This window comes from Oreochromis aureus, linkage group 1 (genome assembly GCF_013358895.1).
Source record: "Oreochromis aureus strain Israel breed Guangdong linkage group 1, ZZ_aureus, whole genome shotgun sequence".
Lineage (NCBI taxonomy): Eukaryota > Metazoa > Chordata > Actinopteri > Cichliformes > Cichlidae > Oreochromis > Oreochromis aureus.
In genome coordinates this window covers 27,515,051-27,532,092 of record NC_052942.1, presented here as the reverse complement: position 1 = coordinate 27,532,092, position 17,042 = coordinate 27,515,051, and the positions used below count along the sequence as shown (strand labels likewise).

The 17,042-nt window shown below is 39.5% G+C and overlaps 1 protein-coding gene across 2 annotated transcripts; it reads left to right on the top strand.

Annotated features, from left to right (window-relative positions):
* The first annotated feature begins 700 nt into the window (after positions 1-700).
* Positions 701-13,365, top strand: eva1a (eva-1 homolog A (C. elegans)). 2 transcript variants are annotated; one of them, XM_039609424.1, is made up of 6 exons: positions 715-743; positions 2,598-2,708; positions 8,022-8,083; positions 9,037-9,214; positions 9,972-10,328; positions 11,761-13,365. In XM_039609424.1, the coding sequence occupies exons 4-6, from the start codon at positions 9,112-9,114 to the stop codon at positions 11,871-11,873; spliced, it is 573 nt and encodes a 190-aa protein (XP_039465358.1). In that variant the 5' UTR covers positions 715-743; positions 2,598-2,708; positions 8,022-8,083; positions 9,037-9,111; the 3' UTR covers positions 11,874-13,365. The 2 variants fall into 2 exon arrangements, with proteins under 2 accessions (XP_039465308.1, XP_039465358.1); XM_039609374.1 differs by lacking the exon at positions 2,598-2,708 and having other exon boundaries at positions 701-743.
* Positions 13,366-17,042: the final 3,677 nt, after the last annotated feature.

Sequence of the window (17,042 nt, the reverse complement as noted above, 5' to 3'; positions counted from 1 at the left end):
CCTGCCCCACTGTCCCTCTTCTTCTCCTCTCCTCAGTGTTTCTCTCTCCTCCCTCCTGCTGAACGCTCCGCATGTAAAACAAACCAAGAGCAAATGAGGAGAGGCAGCGAGTCTTCATTTACAACTGCACATGTGTCCTGCTGTGTGTGTGTGTTTTGTGTGTTGTTGAGAGAAAGAGGAAAAAGCAGCAGAGTCAGAGAGGAGGGCATGCAGACGTTTGGGAAAGGGAGAGAGAGGAGAGAGATCCGGCAGACCTGTCGGGGTCTCTCATGTCACATTTCTGCCCCGAGGAGCTGACCTGTGTCTCGCTCTAAAAAGAAAACTAAAACGGAATAAAGGAAAGCTGCACTCTGGAAACAGTCGGAGCAGTGTACCTTCTCCTCCTGCTGCTTCGGCATTAAAGAAAGAAGAACTGAGGGCATGAAAGGAGAATGACTGACATTTTTAATTTGTATCTACATAAGAAAGAGAAGAGGAGACGGAGGCTTTTGGGCCTGTCTGACAACTGTAGGAGGGCAGAGGAGATTTATACTTATAATTGTACTGTTAGTCTTCTTTTGGTATTCTTTGAGAGAAAGGCAAAGAGAGGAGTGGAGATAATAGGAGAGGAGAAAAAAGGGGAGGAGAGAGTCGAGCACAGAGTAGAGGAGTACCGAGAGGAGGAGAAAAGAGAAGACCAGAGTAAAGAGGAAAGGAGGAATGAGAGGACAGGAGAGCAGATGGGCTCTTCATATTATTAACATGTAAGTACAAACATTTTATTTACATATGCTGATAACTGCTCATGATGACGCCACTGCTGGTTTTTATATCTGCTTATAATTATTATGATTTTGTATGAAGTCTCAAATCTTTCTTTCTCACTGCTCGATTACTTTTCCCTCTCTATAATTACTCTTTGTGCTGCCAAGTTATTTTTTCCTTTCTTTAATTTTCTGTGTCTTATTTCCGTTTTTGTTTTCTTCTAAATCTGCGTGCACACTCTCTCTCCGGTGCAGCAGCAGAGGGAAAGGCCAGTGTCACATTAGATTAGCATCAGCAGTCACACACACAGGGGAAGAAATATGCTTAAAGTGTGATGAGCATGATGTGGAGGATTGAGCCTGTGCAGGAAGAGCTTTTGTATGTTCTGTGAGTGTGATGGTGGACTACACCACGGGTCGGAGGAACTATATAGTTTTCTCAACCGCATGGAGGAAAACAAAGAGCTATTGTGCCACATAAGAATTTGGCCAGACACACAGACACGCAAAAAAGGAAAAGAGAGAGGAGCATCAGTGTGTATGAAAACAAAGGCGCAACATGTTTTACACCTCGGGCTGGAGTCTAGGAGGCTTCAATCGAAAAAAATTTATATATAAGGAGCTTGGTATATGTTTTTATTGCTTTCATTGCAGTGACGAGCCTAAAAAGATTTCAAATATAACCCTATGGGCTCTGGATAATATTTGGGAAACGTATCACATGTATGGACTGCAGTGACACACAGAGATGTGATCACTGAAACTTTGCATCCCCGTAGAGTAAATGACTGAGCCATGGGTAGCCACTGATTGCTACACCTATTCTCACAAACTGAAGCATCGTCATCCAACAAAGCTGGGAATCACTACCTAACAAAATACCTGAAGAAAAGCACACTTTATTCTGCAGGCTTCAGCTCTGTTTTCCAATACTTTGGGCAAAAATGTTCAAATGTTTAGGAAAATCAAAAATGGTTCACATAAAGTACGACGAATAATAAAATATTGTATGTCACTGCAGAGCCATCAACTGAAGTAACAGAGAACTGATTTAATATATGAGATGATCTAAACTGTAGCTTTGGGAATTTCAAAGCATTTCAATAAAGACTTTTATGTGTAATTGATTTAGCATGTTTTGAAAAGAGAGCGGTGGACTTTTGATTTCTTAATTTTCTGTATTTTAAATTTAGCATTAAAGCCACTTTCAGCTGCTCCCTTATTCATAAGGGGTCACCTCAGCGGGTAGTTCTGCATGTTTAGATTTGGCAGTCTTACACCAGATGCCTTTCCCGAAGCAACCTCAGAGGGAGCTGTGTGTCCTCCGGGGATCGAACCGGGGTTCTTGCTAAAAATTTATATTTATACATACAGTATAACAAACCACACAAACTTTAATCATATCATTGCATAATTTCGCATGTCCTCTGAGCCATAATCCTAGATTATGCAGATCCAATTTAAAACTAATCCAGCCAATCTGACATATGCGATATAAACTTTTAGCATTTGTGAAAACCCCTCCAAGCATGAGTTCAGTTAAAGCTTAAATATGTGTTTAAAATTTCTTGTTGGCACAACAAAGCAATTAGCTGCACTTCTAGGTAATGCCTGAGCTCTGCTCCTGAATACAGTGGCAGCAGATGTGGGCATCAAATAGGTTAAAGTCGACCTATTTGAGGGGATAAAGCTGAAACCCATTCAAAGCAGTGAAAGCATCATGGACATCCAGTAATCTAAAAGGCGATCAAGACTCAGGCATGTACTGTTTAAAAAGCAATGATGGCCAACCATTGCTCTTGTGTGCCAGATGCCCAGTCCTTGGCTAACTCCACTAACTCCTCTGTCTGGAAGGAGGGAGCTGTGTCCCAGGACATGAAAGATGCCAATATCATCACAATCTGGAAGAACAAGGAGGACAGAGGGAACTGCAAAAACTGTCATAGCATATTCATACTCAGTATGGTGAGTAAATCTTTGCTCACCTGGTGCTGAAGAAGCTCCGCGTCTCATATATAGGGTCAGTATGCATTCAAATCTGGACACGGTTGGCAATCATAGGAGAAGTAGCAAAAAACAGGGACTCTACTACTTGACCATCATCGGCTTCACAGAGCATTCAACATAGAGAGGAGATGCAATCTTTTCATGATCCTTGAGAAAAGCCAGCTAAGATCTCCAGCTCTGTGAACTCCTTCAGTGGCAACATGAAGAAGATCTGTGACTGCGACATGCACATCAGAGTATGCAAGACTGTACAAACCACACCTTTATTTTGAAATTTCAGCTATTTTGAATTTTCTTATCTGGTCATTTGGCCACTCTACAGCGGTCATTTACCTCCACAGTGAAGCCCACAAGAAGCTGTTTGACCCACAAAGGTTGAAAGGTCAAAAAATGCCTCTTTGCTGATGACACTGCTGTTTTCACGTATGATTACCAAACACTGCCTCCAGTAACCGATGGACTGATGTCATACCTCTTGCACTCTTGCGCTGAAAGGTTGAATGTCTCTAACATATCAGTATACAATTCAATAAGTATGAAAAAAGACCTTGCAAGATAAACAAAAAAAGTGTGGTGAGCACATGAACCTCACATGAACACTTCCACATCAGGAGAAGGAATTTCATGCCTTGTACGTGCACTGCGTTCATTGAATATTCTGCATTTCTTGGAAAGAAAAAGTTCCCACCAGAGATGTTTTGCCCTGAGCAACACTCCTCCACACTCCTCCAGAAACTAGGCTTTCTCTGATCATATGCACCATACAGAAGATGGCTGAATCCCCAAATACCTCCTCTCTGAACCTTGAAGAAACACTCACCAGGGCGGCCACACCATCACCACAAAGACATATTAGATATAAACATGATCAGAAAGTGGCCAATATTGACATGTTCACTTGGGATGTCTCAACATAAGAGCTCAAAGCTTGAAATGTAGTTGGGTCAGGAGAGCTTCAAAGAAAAACAGCCGCTTCAGTGGGATGAAAAGACGAAAGATGGCATGCACAAGTGTGAAAAGCCCGACTGCAAGACCGGCCACTGCCTAAATCTGTGAACAGTGCCCAAAGGACTGCCACGCCCTTGTACGACTTCACATTCACATGCACACAAGAGCACTGATCCACTGGCTCTGCAGGACTTCGGGTTCCCTACGGGCTTCATATTTATTGGACAAACAATCAGAAAGAAAGTGCTTTTAAGGAAGAAAGCGAAGAAGAGCATCGCAAATCTTTCTTTTGCAGTGCGATCGATCGACTGTGAAGTACAGAGTGAGAAAAAGCCTTTCGCATGTAGTTGAGTCATCAGTGTAAACAGCTCATTATTTCTAGACTGCTGAACAGAGTGTGACTGACTGTAATGAGCTGGCAGCAGGCCAACCGTCTCATACTAATGTCATTACATAACTGTGGCGATCAGCTGGCTGATAGGAATTTATTGCATGACTTTTCATTCACCACTCACCTCTAATACTGATGAACATCTGTTTTCTGTCGCCCGGCTTGTTTGTGAAAGTAGATAGGTGTTAAATTAACAACAAAAAAAGTGTGATTAATACCCATAACTATAAATTATTAACGATGGCACAATGCTATTATTTTTGTAACATACAGAAAGCCATACTGTCATATTTAAAGACAGAAAGCAAGAGTAAGCAGGGGAGTGGGCGAGAGTAGGGCAGTCACGTCCTGGAGCATTTACACACAACATCACAAAATGACCCTGACAGTCAGTGAATTTAGAAGGGCTTGGAGGTTGTGTTATGTTTGCTCGTGTTATGTTGCACTTTAATGAAATGCGATTTGCTTTTTTGTCTTTTTTATTCTTTGCTTCTGTACATCCCGTGATGACAAGTTGCTTTTCGACTCTTTAGTTTGTTTTCTAACATAATTACAAGCCTGAGGTGTGTGTTTTTATGCCTAACAATAAGTAAGGAGGGGACAAAAACGACTCTCGTTCGGCCCATATTTCCAGAAACGTGACAGATGAAATGCAGATTTGTTCTCTAGTGTCCTCTTAGTTTCTCCTGACAGGTCAAGAGCACTACGCTTCAGCGTTTTTACAGCTGAAAACATCCAGAGAAATTAGGCCAGTTTGATCTTCTCTCAGAGCTTCATCCATTTTTCATCTGTTCAAGTTTAAATTTCCATGCCGTGTCTTTACAGCTGTGCAGCTCGAGAGCACAACATTCTGTATTTGGCATCTTTGTATTTCTACACAGTTTAGTTTTGCACGTTTAAAAGTGTCATTGTTCATTTTTATAAACGCTGCCTTTTCATAGGCTGATATCTTTACTGTTGTTTGGCATCAAGAAAAGAGTCTTCATGGAGTAATCTGATCGGGAACACACAACGTGTATTAAATCTGTGGGGAAATCACATTTATGAAATTAAATAAAGTTCCACGGTGAGGCTAAGTGAGGTCTATTGCTCATATTTACAGTGAGATTTTATTTGAAGAAGATGCTAGAAAAGAAAAGTCTTTCTGAGGTGCTTTGCAAATTTTCTGTGTAAGCATTAAGCATTGTTCAGATTTAATATGTCATCTCTGGAAATTTTGCTTAATTATTATCAGCATTTTTTGCAGCTACAGAGAATAAGAGTATCTTAGGACACATGTTCTCATTTATCTCTAACAAGACTGTAAATGTCTGCAGGCCTGCGGGTGTTAATGTATAAATTCAGTTTTCTTACACTCTAGGATTATCTTTATGAAGAGGCAGTTTTATTAGATGGACTAGCTGATGGGGACAGGTTTATTCTTGGTGCTGTACAAGTAAAGTCATTCAAACTCCATCATACACATTATAAGAATCATGTGAACCATTAAAACTGCAGTCTGCAGAAATACAGAAAAGAAAAAAGAAAAAGACTGCTGGAATAGACAGCCCACTCGTGCAGTCATACTTCTACGCTTTAAGCAATGCACGTCCTCCATATGTGCTAGGAACATGTCAGAGCTGATGTTTGGCTTCACGCAAGATATAAACCGTGCTCTAAAGGTCTTCTGTTTAACCCACTGCATCTTATTCCCTACACTGAAACATAAATGATCTGTTCTGATATGAAAAGACCTGCGAGTCTTTTGTAACAGGCAAGACTGTATTTTAGAAACATCCAGACCATTTCAGACTTGAATTACAATATTCTGAAAAGTTATTCAGATTTTTTTTTTTTTTTTTTTTTTTTTTTTTGTCCAAATGACACCAAAAACATTTTGGCCACTCAAGCTTTGAGTTCAGTAACACTGATAACACAGGGGCTATGAAATTTAAATACAGAACTAAACCAGTTCAAACACACTGATTTGTAATTTAAGCTGGTTATTTTAAAGAGTTGTTGTTGTATTTCTTCTTCTTCTTCTTCTTCTTCTTCTTCTTTTGGCTGCTCCTATTAGGGGTCACCACAGAGGATCATCTGACTCCATCCCAAGCATCCTCCTCTGTCACACTAACCCTCTTTATGTCCTCCTTTACTTCATCCATGAACTCTTATTCATGATTCTCCAAGATCTTCCTCTTGTCCTCTTGTCTGGCAGCTTCATCAACAACATCCAATATTCCTCCTCTGCACATGTCCAAACCACCTTGGCTTTCTCTCCACTCGGCTCACCATGAGCTGTCCCTCTGATATACTCATTTGTAACCCTCCTGATCACTCCCAGTGAAAATTTGAACTTGTGCCCTTCCTGTGCCTAGGTTAAGAGTTATTGCTGTAATTTAACTGGCAAAAAACCCCGCATAAATTTTTAATATTACTATTAATATTGCTTTATTGTAACTTAATAATTTTCCCCCTTGAGATTTAGCTACTCATTTCAGTGTTTAATAATCATCACTTACTGTATATAACACCAACCATCATGCCACACTCGTTATGCTTGAGCTTAAAGAAGTGCCCCGGATAGCAGTCTAAGTTTGGATCTTTATGCCCAGACCAAAGGCCGTATATAATACACTCTATTTTGTGGCCTAGATAGAAATGAAAATGAAAAAACCCCTTACACATCTTCTTGTTAGTGTGGGTAATTTATGACATTGTCTGAAGCCCGCTTGATGGACTATCTCTCTGAAACAAGCACATTTCCATGTCAGCGCCAAATGTGCGCATGTTAAAAACCACTCTCATGTTTTCAGCTCACTGACAGAGACGGTAATAAACAGTAGAATAAATGTAGACATTTTAAGGGAACAATTCACCACCACTACATTTATTTTTGCTCTGGCCTGTAATTCTATGCATCCGACTGAACTGTTCTTCAAAGCAAACAAAAAATACATGTGAACAAAACTTCCCAGAAAACTCAAAAACAAACATTGTTGTAAGCCCTTTCATGTAGAAATCATTTCTCTGTAAAAAGAAGCGCATCTGTCTGTGCGAAGAGACTCATGCTCATGACAGCATGACAGGAACATTAACAGTGTCCCCTTCGGCTGAGCTGCAATATTAGGTAGCAGCAAACATTTTAGCTGGAGGATGTAGTTCAGGCTGATACACTAAAACAATCTAAAAGCATGAATAGCACTGTCTGCAAGCCAAAAAAACATGAGCTTGATTCTAGGGTGTACTTTTCTTTTAGGCTTTAAAAGGCACAGCATGAAAGCTGAAAGTTAACATGATTTAAGTTACAATTCAGTGTGCTCAAAGCCAAACATCTATCTATGCAGAGCGGCAGCCAAGCTGTTTAAGTCCTGAGACATTACTGCAACCTTCTTATGCTTTTATTTTCTCCCCACACATCTGCATTGCAACTTTAGCGCATTTGAAATGAGAGCTTTTCAGCATTAAAGTTGCTTTGTCAGTTATCAGCTGGTGCACGGCTGCATGTGTGTTTGAGTCTGTTGCGAGGTTAGCAAAGTCTTAATGGGAAGCCTTGAACTTGTGAGCTTTCAGCAACACTCGCAGCTGTTTGTTGCCACCTAGTGGTCGAAAAAGTAACAAATTATTCTGAATCAAATCCTTGATGTTCAATCTTCACGTTTAAAACAATGTCCACATCTGTGAACTGTTTTGTGTAAAAAATACTTGGTTTTGAAAATCTCCATGCTGGCCTCCCTTTGCTTCCAAACACCCTCTCAAGTGAATGAGCTCTGCACTAAATCGTGTGTGTTCATGTCTGTGTGCTGCACAGATATTGCAAAACTGACTTAAGTGCACAAAAGAATGTGTGAATACATGCTTTAAAATTTTCTGCATGTTTTTTTTTTGCCAAAAACAAAATATTATCTGAGGTATGGATCCCTAATTATTGTTTTTTCTTTTAAACGCTGCAGGAAAACAGCTCAGGCATGCTGATAATGATGGTGAAAACTGGGAGGGAGGTACAGATTGATGGGTAAGGCATCAGTGTTTTCAAAGTCCTCTGTGATTAACTTTAATTTGTTAAATGACAGTTTAACCACTTTGACTTGTCTCCATAAAGCCACAGTTTTGATTGTTGATAAACTGAAAAGGGTTACCAGGGGTACCTTTATTTTCCGCCCTTCCCCTGTACTCACTTTAATGTGGACAACTGGCTCACATGAACGTGTGAAACGTGCTAGATTTGTTGCTGTGCTTGGTACCATTGTTCTGTTTCATGATCCATTTGTGGCCAGGCTTTAGGGCTAATTATCACTCCTCCACCACCGTGCTTGACACATGCTAGGAGTTGTTTGCCCTGACATGCCATGTTTGGTTTTCACCAAGCATGCTATTGTACATCATCTCCAACTTTGGTCTCTTCTGTACAAACAACATTGTTTGTTTTGTGGTTTGTTCAGGTGCAACTTTGCAAACCTAAGCCTTGCTGCCTTGTTCTTTTTAGAAAGACGCTTTTTTTTTCTGATAATCTCTTCTAAAAGCCACACTTGTTTAGTCATTTTCTAACTGTATTGGCACAATAACTGAGGCCAGCAAAGTATGAGCTGTAACTCTTTTGTTGCAGTTTCACTGAGCATTGCATGACCTTCGGTGAATTTGCTGGGACCTCCACACTTGGGAAGATCGTTGGATTGTGTTAGCACTGATCTAAATGCTCCCAACCAGCAAACTGGCAAACCTATAGAGGTGCTCACATTTTCTGATGATCAATCATGTGCATTTGATTAGCAACACCTATCTGCTACTTTCACTCTTAATTCCTGTAGTGAGGGTATACTTGTTTTTTTCTGAGGATTGCATACAGTCCTGAGAAAACAAACTTTTTCACATGAATGTAGTTTAGCTTTAGTACATGACTTATTGAAGTTATTTACGCTATTCATTTTCTAATTTGTTTCTCATTTTTATGTTTTGGGGTATTTACAGGTTTAAGAATTCAGGGAAATCCTCCTTATCATGAGGTGCTGAACTGACTTCTGCAGGAAAAATAATAACCACAACATGAGCGCTCCAACAACAGGAAGCCCAAATATGGAGGTGAAGGTGGTGTCCCAGGAGATGGCATTGCTTAGCAACATACTGGCTGCTTACACCTTCATTGCAGGTACAGTAGTGGGATTGATGTGATGAGCAAATATTATGTGCTAATTTCTTTAACTTAGCACATAATATTAGCACATAACTAGGGGTTACTAGGGGTATGAAACAAAGAGCCAGAACAGGCCTGCTAAAAGTTTGACATCTGCCTTCAGAACGTGTGAAAACTGCAGAAAAAAGGGAATCATTTATCACATTTTGACTGTATTTTCCCACATAGGATGGATTGTGTATCAAATCATGAAGAAAGGATTAGTTCATGAGAGTGTTTGTCTGCATTGTTAGTTTAATCTGAGCCAGATGTTTCACAGCTTTCTAATTTACAAAAATGTTACTGGCTGCTCTGTTATATTACACTGAACCAAGATGGTTCTGTAAAAAAAAGCTGTGCTCTTTGATTTACAGCAGTAATATTTCTTTGTAATAACAGTAGACTGACTCATTCTGAAAAAAAGCAAGCCCTATTATTGATTTCTTTTTTGTTTTTACATGGGAGCATACATGCATTTTTACACTATATAAAAGAGGGAAAAGGTTTCACTGGTCTATTCTTCTAGAGACCAAACTTGGGGCTTTAGGGCCCATGCACTAAAATTAATTTGATCTACAAAAACACAAAGCAGATACACGATACATGTCAAACATGTTTCTGGCATTGAAAGCTGAAAAGGTATCAGAGACGTGGGTCCAAGACAGATGTGTGGAGGTCAGAAGGATGAAACAGCAGTTAATTTATTTGTTAATTTATCCTGCCTCTCTTACAGACCAGCCCGAGAGGACAGCGCTGGTGTTTCTTGGCGGCGTGTGCGTTGGCCTTCTTGTCACACTGTGCGCCATCGTCTTCCAAATACACTGTCGAGCAGACTGCCACTATGGCAACACTAACAATCTTCCCCATCGCCCAAGGAACAGACTCCAACATCGTCGGCATCACAGCTGTCCCCACCATCAGCCCGCAGACAGCAACCCAGACAATACTGCCGTCGTCCCCTCTGGAGAGACTGGGCCCACTGGGGACAGCGAGTCTGAGGACTGGGATGACACAACTGATCCATCAGCCCGGAGACGCAGACGCTTTGAGAGATCCCTACTGCACGCCACCATGTTCACATCAGCTGAGGGTATCTGTGGCAGACACGTACACCACTAACGCACACCAGTTTCACCATCCACACACTAAGACGTCATTCACACATCCAGCAAGCTGTTTTCTTCAAAATAAGGTCTCCTAATTTGGTAACCCACACATCATATGACATCATAGTATTGCTGTGATTCAGATGATCCGATCCTTTAGATATGAATCATCGTCCAGTGAAATGTTTTAATAAAAAGCAGTTTTGAAAGTACATTTACTCAAATAGCAGACTTAACATAAAGTTATTGTATGGTACTTCTTTTAACACATGCTCCTCTGTATTTATGATTCATTATGCATCACATTACTGCAACACAAACATCAAACAGGCATGCACTCCTAAATGTTTCTCAGCTAGCTGCATGGAAATTTTAGTTTTTTATTTATTTATTTATTTTAGTGGTGAAAACAAGCTTCTATAGGATGTAGACACATAAAGGCAGACTCAGTGTTTATAATTTATTGATGGATTAGAAGCCCAATAACATAGTCCACAAACTAGGCAACAGAAACGGAGACATAGCAGGAGTTACACCTGGAAACACACAGGGAGGGTAAAGTGTGGCAAAGGATAAAGATAAATTGTGACTATTCATACACAGACGCACTGAGGGCTAATCAGGGATTAGACGCAGCTGAGAGGAAACAAGACAGTAAAACTCAAGAAAACAAGACTAAAAAATAAACAGAAAATCAAGATACAGAAGACAACTAAGTACCAAAGTAAGACAGGAAATAACTAAATAAACAGAGAAACAGAGACACAAGAATAAACTTGACCTGGGGAAAGACTCAGAAGAACAGACAAAAGGAAACAAAGAGGAGAGAAATAAAATAAATAAAACTAGAACTGAAGGCTCAAAATACTCTAAACATGTCAATCATAAGGTACACCAGCTCTAAAGCATACGCTGTCTTATCATCTATTTTACTCCAATAAAGCATCATTTATAAAATGAATGTCACACTGTGCTCAGCAGGAAATGAAATTAGGAACTGAGGCCATAAACTCATCTGGAAAGTGTTTACCAAAGTCTGCAAAAGACTTATTTTCTCATAGACTTTAATACCAGCAGGCTTCGTTTTGCAACTAAAGGTCACCCCTACTGGATTAGAATGCAAGTTTAAAGCACTTCTGGTTTCCCCTTTCAGACCTGGAAGCCATCTTTTATATACTCTCTGTTCACCCATGTTGCACAGTGTCCACAGCAATGAATTAATTAGAATAAGATTGCTGAAATCTCACACTGTGTTGGTGTGACGCTCTGGTTACGTCTCTCTGAGCAAGGCAGTCAGACATAATCACACACACATGCTCCTATCTTCAAATAGAATAATAAATAAATAATAAATCTGACAGTAACATGAATGGACAGTGTCCATAAAGCTTATTCTGTGTGTGTGTGTGTCATCAGAGCTGGACCGGGCCCAGAGGCTAGAAGAGCGGGAGAGGATCCTCCGAGAGATCTGGATGAACGGACAACCAGACATCAGCACTGTCACTCAAAGTCTCAACAGATATTATTGAAACAACAGTAAACAGAGAGAGGCACAGACTGAGATACAGACTGAAAAAAAGAAGGAAACAAAGATATATACTGGCTAGCTGATGGATGGAAGGTGATCTAATAGCTACATAGGTGAATAAATACTGTATGACATGAATAGCCATCAGCTCACTGGACTGATGTATTGCACCGATGTGACTCTTGTGAAACTGTCACTGACAGAAATGCCTGGAGAAGTCCTTCTACTGTGTAAATTAATGAAATCATATGAGCTGCGATAGTTCAGCCATCCAACAATGGACGGCAATGACATTTTTGGAAGAAGAATGCCCTGAAAAGTCAACTGGTAGAGACACAAAGAGCACAGATGACCACCACTGCTGCCATTCGTAGCAGATATTTCAGAGAATCTGCGATATGTAGCTGCTGCCATAAAGTCGCTGGGATTTTCTAACTTTTCTATCATTAACAAGTGCTTTGAGAAGTATAGCAAACAGAGGGCATAACAGAGGCTACAGCTGTGTGTGAGTGTACAGTCTGAAATGAAATGATGAGATTAAGAAAGGTTTCAGCTGCTTTCTTATTTACACGGGGTCACCAAAGCAAGGATCTTGGCTTGTTAAACTGATCATAATCCAACCATCTGTACTGGACAGTATCAGCTTTGTTAACAGCCACTTTTCTATCGGTGCATTAGATTACCAATTTACTAATGGCAATGTTTTTTATTTAATCTCTTAACTTAACTTAATGATGACTGAATTTAAACAGAATCTAATGAAAGATTTTAAACAATAACTTATTGTTTAATTATTGTCAATACTATTCTATTTAGTACTTTGTTTTAAGGCCAAATAATCATAACAAAAGCAAAAACATTTCATAACATTTGAGTTAATTTTCAATCAGTGGCTCTCAAACCTTCTCTGACACGCCCCACTTAGTCCTAGTACACTAACATCGGGTGATTGTCATCCATGTAGCTATGGTCACATGATTTTTATTGTATTGCTTTAGAGCCTTTTTATAGGGTCCCCCATGATACCTTTTTGTTTTTTAATGCAGTAACTTAATGCCCCACAAGTGGGATCTACCCACAGTCTGAGAACTACTTTCTTAAACACTGGTATCAAGATATGGTCCACATTTTAGAGTTTTTGCACTTTTCTCATCTACTCTTATTTGTTTGTGAACCTGCTAAAATCCCACTGTGAGTTCTGGAAACTGTAAAATTAAAGGCAACAGAAGGGAAAAAGTGTAAATGTGGTGAGATAGATCTAAAACTTCCACTCTACAGAGCAGCATAATAACTCCATGCACAGATGGAGATGTACTGGTGCTTATATTGCTAGAATTCTGAATCTCCTAATGACTGTGTACTAATAATTATGACAGAAATGGCTTAGGATGGCAGCTAATGAGCTGCAGGTCTTTTTGCACATCAGACAATGTATGAGCAGCTCATGCTCCATTTAAATCTGTGTTGAAGAGTTGAAAAAGTGAATAAACTTTAATTTCAGTGTTTTATGAAGGTTGTTTCTTCATATTATTCATGAAATTCACATTTTAAAACAAATTGAAAACATCTAAATAGTTGTACACCTTTTTTTTGGTCTGTTTTGGATCCATGGTACATACCTCTACTAAGTTTGTTGGCAGAATTCGTGATGGTGAGGGTCACAGCTTGAATGTACACTGTTTTGCCAAATAGAACAACATAACGAGGGCATGTGGTCCAGGAAAGCGGTGTGTACAGTCACTTTTAACGACTGGAAAGAGTCTAATTTGTAATTTGAACAAAATAATTTTATGTTCCTACAGTGCATGAAATTAATTTTTGTTATATGTATTCTTGTTGAGATGATACACTCTAGCAGCTACTAGGTTAATTGCCAAGACACGCGATATCACAAGATCACATGAGATTTCAAACCACAGGAAAATCACTGGGTTTACAAAGCCCCTTTTCCATTAGTACCTAGTTGGATCAACTTGGCACGGTTCTCCAAGTTTTAATTACAACAACCACGCAGGTTAGGTAGTACCTTATTGTAATGGAAAATCGTTCGATATGTGTCAAGTCGTGGCGATCTGTGGCGAATCAATCCAATTAGGTACTAATGGAAAAGGGGCTTAAGAGGCAGAAAAGTGTACACACACCACATGTATGCATGTATGAAGCCTTGTAATCATAGCTTTCCTACTTTCCTTTAAGCCCTGTTGCCTCACAGGAAGAAAGTCCTGAGTTCAAATCCTCCATCTGTGTGGACTTTGCATGTTCTCCCCATGTTTATGTGGGTTCGCCCTCCCACAGAACAAAGACATGGGGTTAAATTCATTGGTGGTTCTAAATTACCCATACATGAGTGCAAGAGGCCATACCGTGTTAGCCCTGCGACTTGTCCAGGGTGTATCCGCCTCTCGCCCTCTGACAGCTGGGATAGGCTCCAGCCCCCCTACTATTATACTACCAGTTATAAAACCATATGAATGTTATAAATCCATCAAATTGGAGGGAAAAAGATGTCCATGACAAGTTTTATGTTGACCAGACTCTATATTTTGTTGAACACGCCAAAAAATAACTCTTTAAATGAACCTAAAATAATCATGGAACAGATTTACACTTTAATAAATAGCTTTCTATTCTGGACTTGACCGCAGCAAATAAGTTTATTCAACATTAATCAATGAAGTTGGTCCAACTCAAGTACATTAAGTTGGAATAACAGCATTGCATGATGGTAAAATAAAGCAATTTAATCATGAGGAAATCCTTTCCATGATTTTTTTTAATGTTCATTCAAGTAATTATTTGAATGAACACTGTAGTATCAGGTAAATGTTAAGAGGTAGGAACGTTTCTGCTGGGTTGTGGGGGGGATGAAAAATAATAAAGGACACTCATTGGAGTAATGGCGCATCTCGTGTGTCTGTGAGTTATGCCTCCAGTCAAATAACATCCATAACCTCAAATAACGGAACAAACACCACAACCCTCGGCTTTGAGTGTAAGCCAAGGGTTGTGGTGGACAGGGAAGTGGTTTGACAAAGAAGAGAAGCTCTGAATGTAGGGCATAAAACATGACAGAATCACCTAGAGAAAGGTTTTGACCCTGATATCACCACTGCAGGTGCCCACAAACTTAGTTGCACAAAAACGTGATCATTTAATGCACAAAAACCAGTGCAAGCAGTGCACTCTACTATTTACTGTGACGCTGTCTCTGCCGCCACCTGGTGTCCAAAATATGCATCTGCAGCTCATCTTGGAAAACTCAGCCATAACCATTCACTCCATTATTTCTGTACAGCTGTACAAATGTAATAAATAAATAAATAAATAAATAAATAAATAAAGGGAAAGGCAAAATTAAATTAAACCAAAACAGGATAATTGTACAGTAAGCTGAAAAAGATATGTCTAACAGAAATGCACAAAGCAATCATTTCACCATCATAAGATCACCCTACCTAATGCATTAATTCAGGTCAAGTGGCTTTATTGTCATTTCAACCATGTACAGTGGTACAGTACACAGTGAAGCAAGACAACGTTCCTTCAAGACCATGATGAAACATATAACATATAACAGACAATCAACACAGGACTAGGGGAGACCGGGGATAGTTGTAACATTTTTGACATTTCTGTCTGTAAATTGGAGCTCTTTTAAGGTAGTGGATTCAAAATGTAATGCAAAGTATTTACATGTCTCTGCTATTAAATAGTGCAGCTATTTTCTCTGCAGCACAATTGCCCATTGCATGGTATGGTCTCAAACACAAAGAGTGAAATGTTACAATTAACCCCATAGTCTGGGTTAGTTGTAACATATCCTGGGGTGAAATGTAACACAATGAAATAAGGGTACTGACAAAACATTAACATGTAATCTTTTTTATTCAACACATGAATGCACTTAGAGCCATTTATGTAGCTGTGTGTGTGTGTGACAGAATGCAGAAATCTAGCTTTTGAACATATTCCAACCCCCCAAAAAATACAAATTATGGAATTTTCTGCAACTGAATATTTCATTAATTTTGGTTGGTCTTCCTTGAGTTTGGCCTCATTGGCTCAGTGGGCATTATAACCTACAACTCTTGCACCAACTTTTGAACATAACAATGAAGCTGAAAAAATGTAGTTGTGCACCAGCATCGCAATTCCATTACTTTTTATCATGGCTTACCTTGGTGTGGTTTGCAAAGTGCTTCAGAAAGATGAGGAAATCTGTTTCTTGCACCCATCCTGATTTATTTCCACTACCAATACTTCCTACTGGTCCATCTCTGACACAGTGGTCTGCATCATGTATGTGTGGGAACACAAACAGTGGAGGAATTGTGTTGCCAATGGCATTAACCACATATACAAAGGCGACCAGTGAACCTCTCTCTGCTGATGTCGTTGTCCCAACTTATTTAATATAAGTTAAAGTAATAGTGTGGTAAGTTGTAACATCTGCATTATTGTTACAACTAACCCAGACTGTTGCTGTTACAACTAACCCAGACTCCTATAGCCATGAAATAGCTAAGATTACAGCCAACGGCTAAAACATTAGCACTAAAGACCAACACAGAATATATCCCCATAGACATACAAATAACATAATTTAAGTTTGATGAGTTTAACTGCAAAGCAGATAATGCTATTACAAATTGAAATAAAGTAGAAAAACTTACTTTTTGGCATACAAATTACTTTTTTTTCGTGTTAAATTCTCTGTGTTTGACAAAATGTGCTGATTTTTCACATGTGATAGAAGAACTGAATTGGGTGTGCACAGGATGAATCACATCATTTGAAACTTAGCCCTGATTGGAGAAATTGGAAGTGTTACAACTGACCCACGTTACAGCTATCCCCGGTCTCCCCTACATAAAGTGCAAAGACAGTGCAACACCAGACAGAACGATACAGACACAAGACACAATTCTTGACCTATGAAGTTTTATGTCTGGAATGACAAAATGTCAAAACAAAAATGACTGAACAGAAGACTGCAGGGAAAAAATTACAATTACAATTTTTTACAATTTCAGTCCAAAATCTTAGCTTAGAGAACAAATTCATATTTATCTGATTTGACTGTATAAAAATCCAGGCAAAACCAAGGCATTTTACTAAGTCCTGAAACACCGGTGCTATCGCTTTAACGGGACGAGCGCTGACGCTGGGA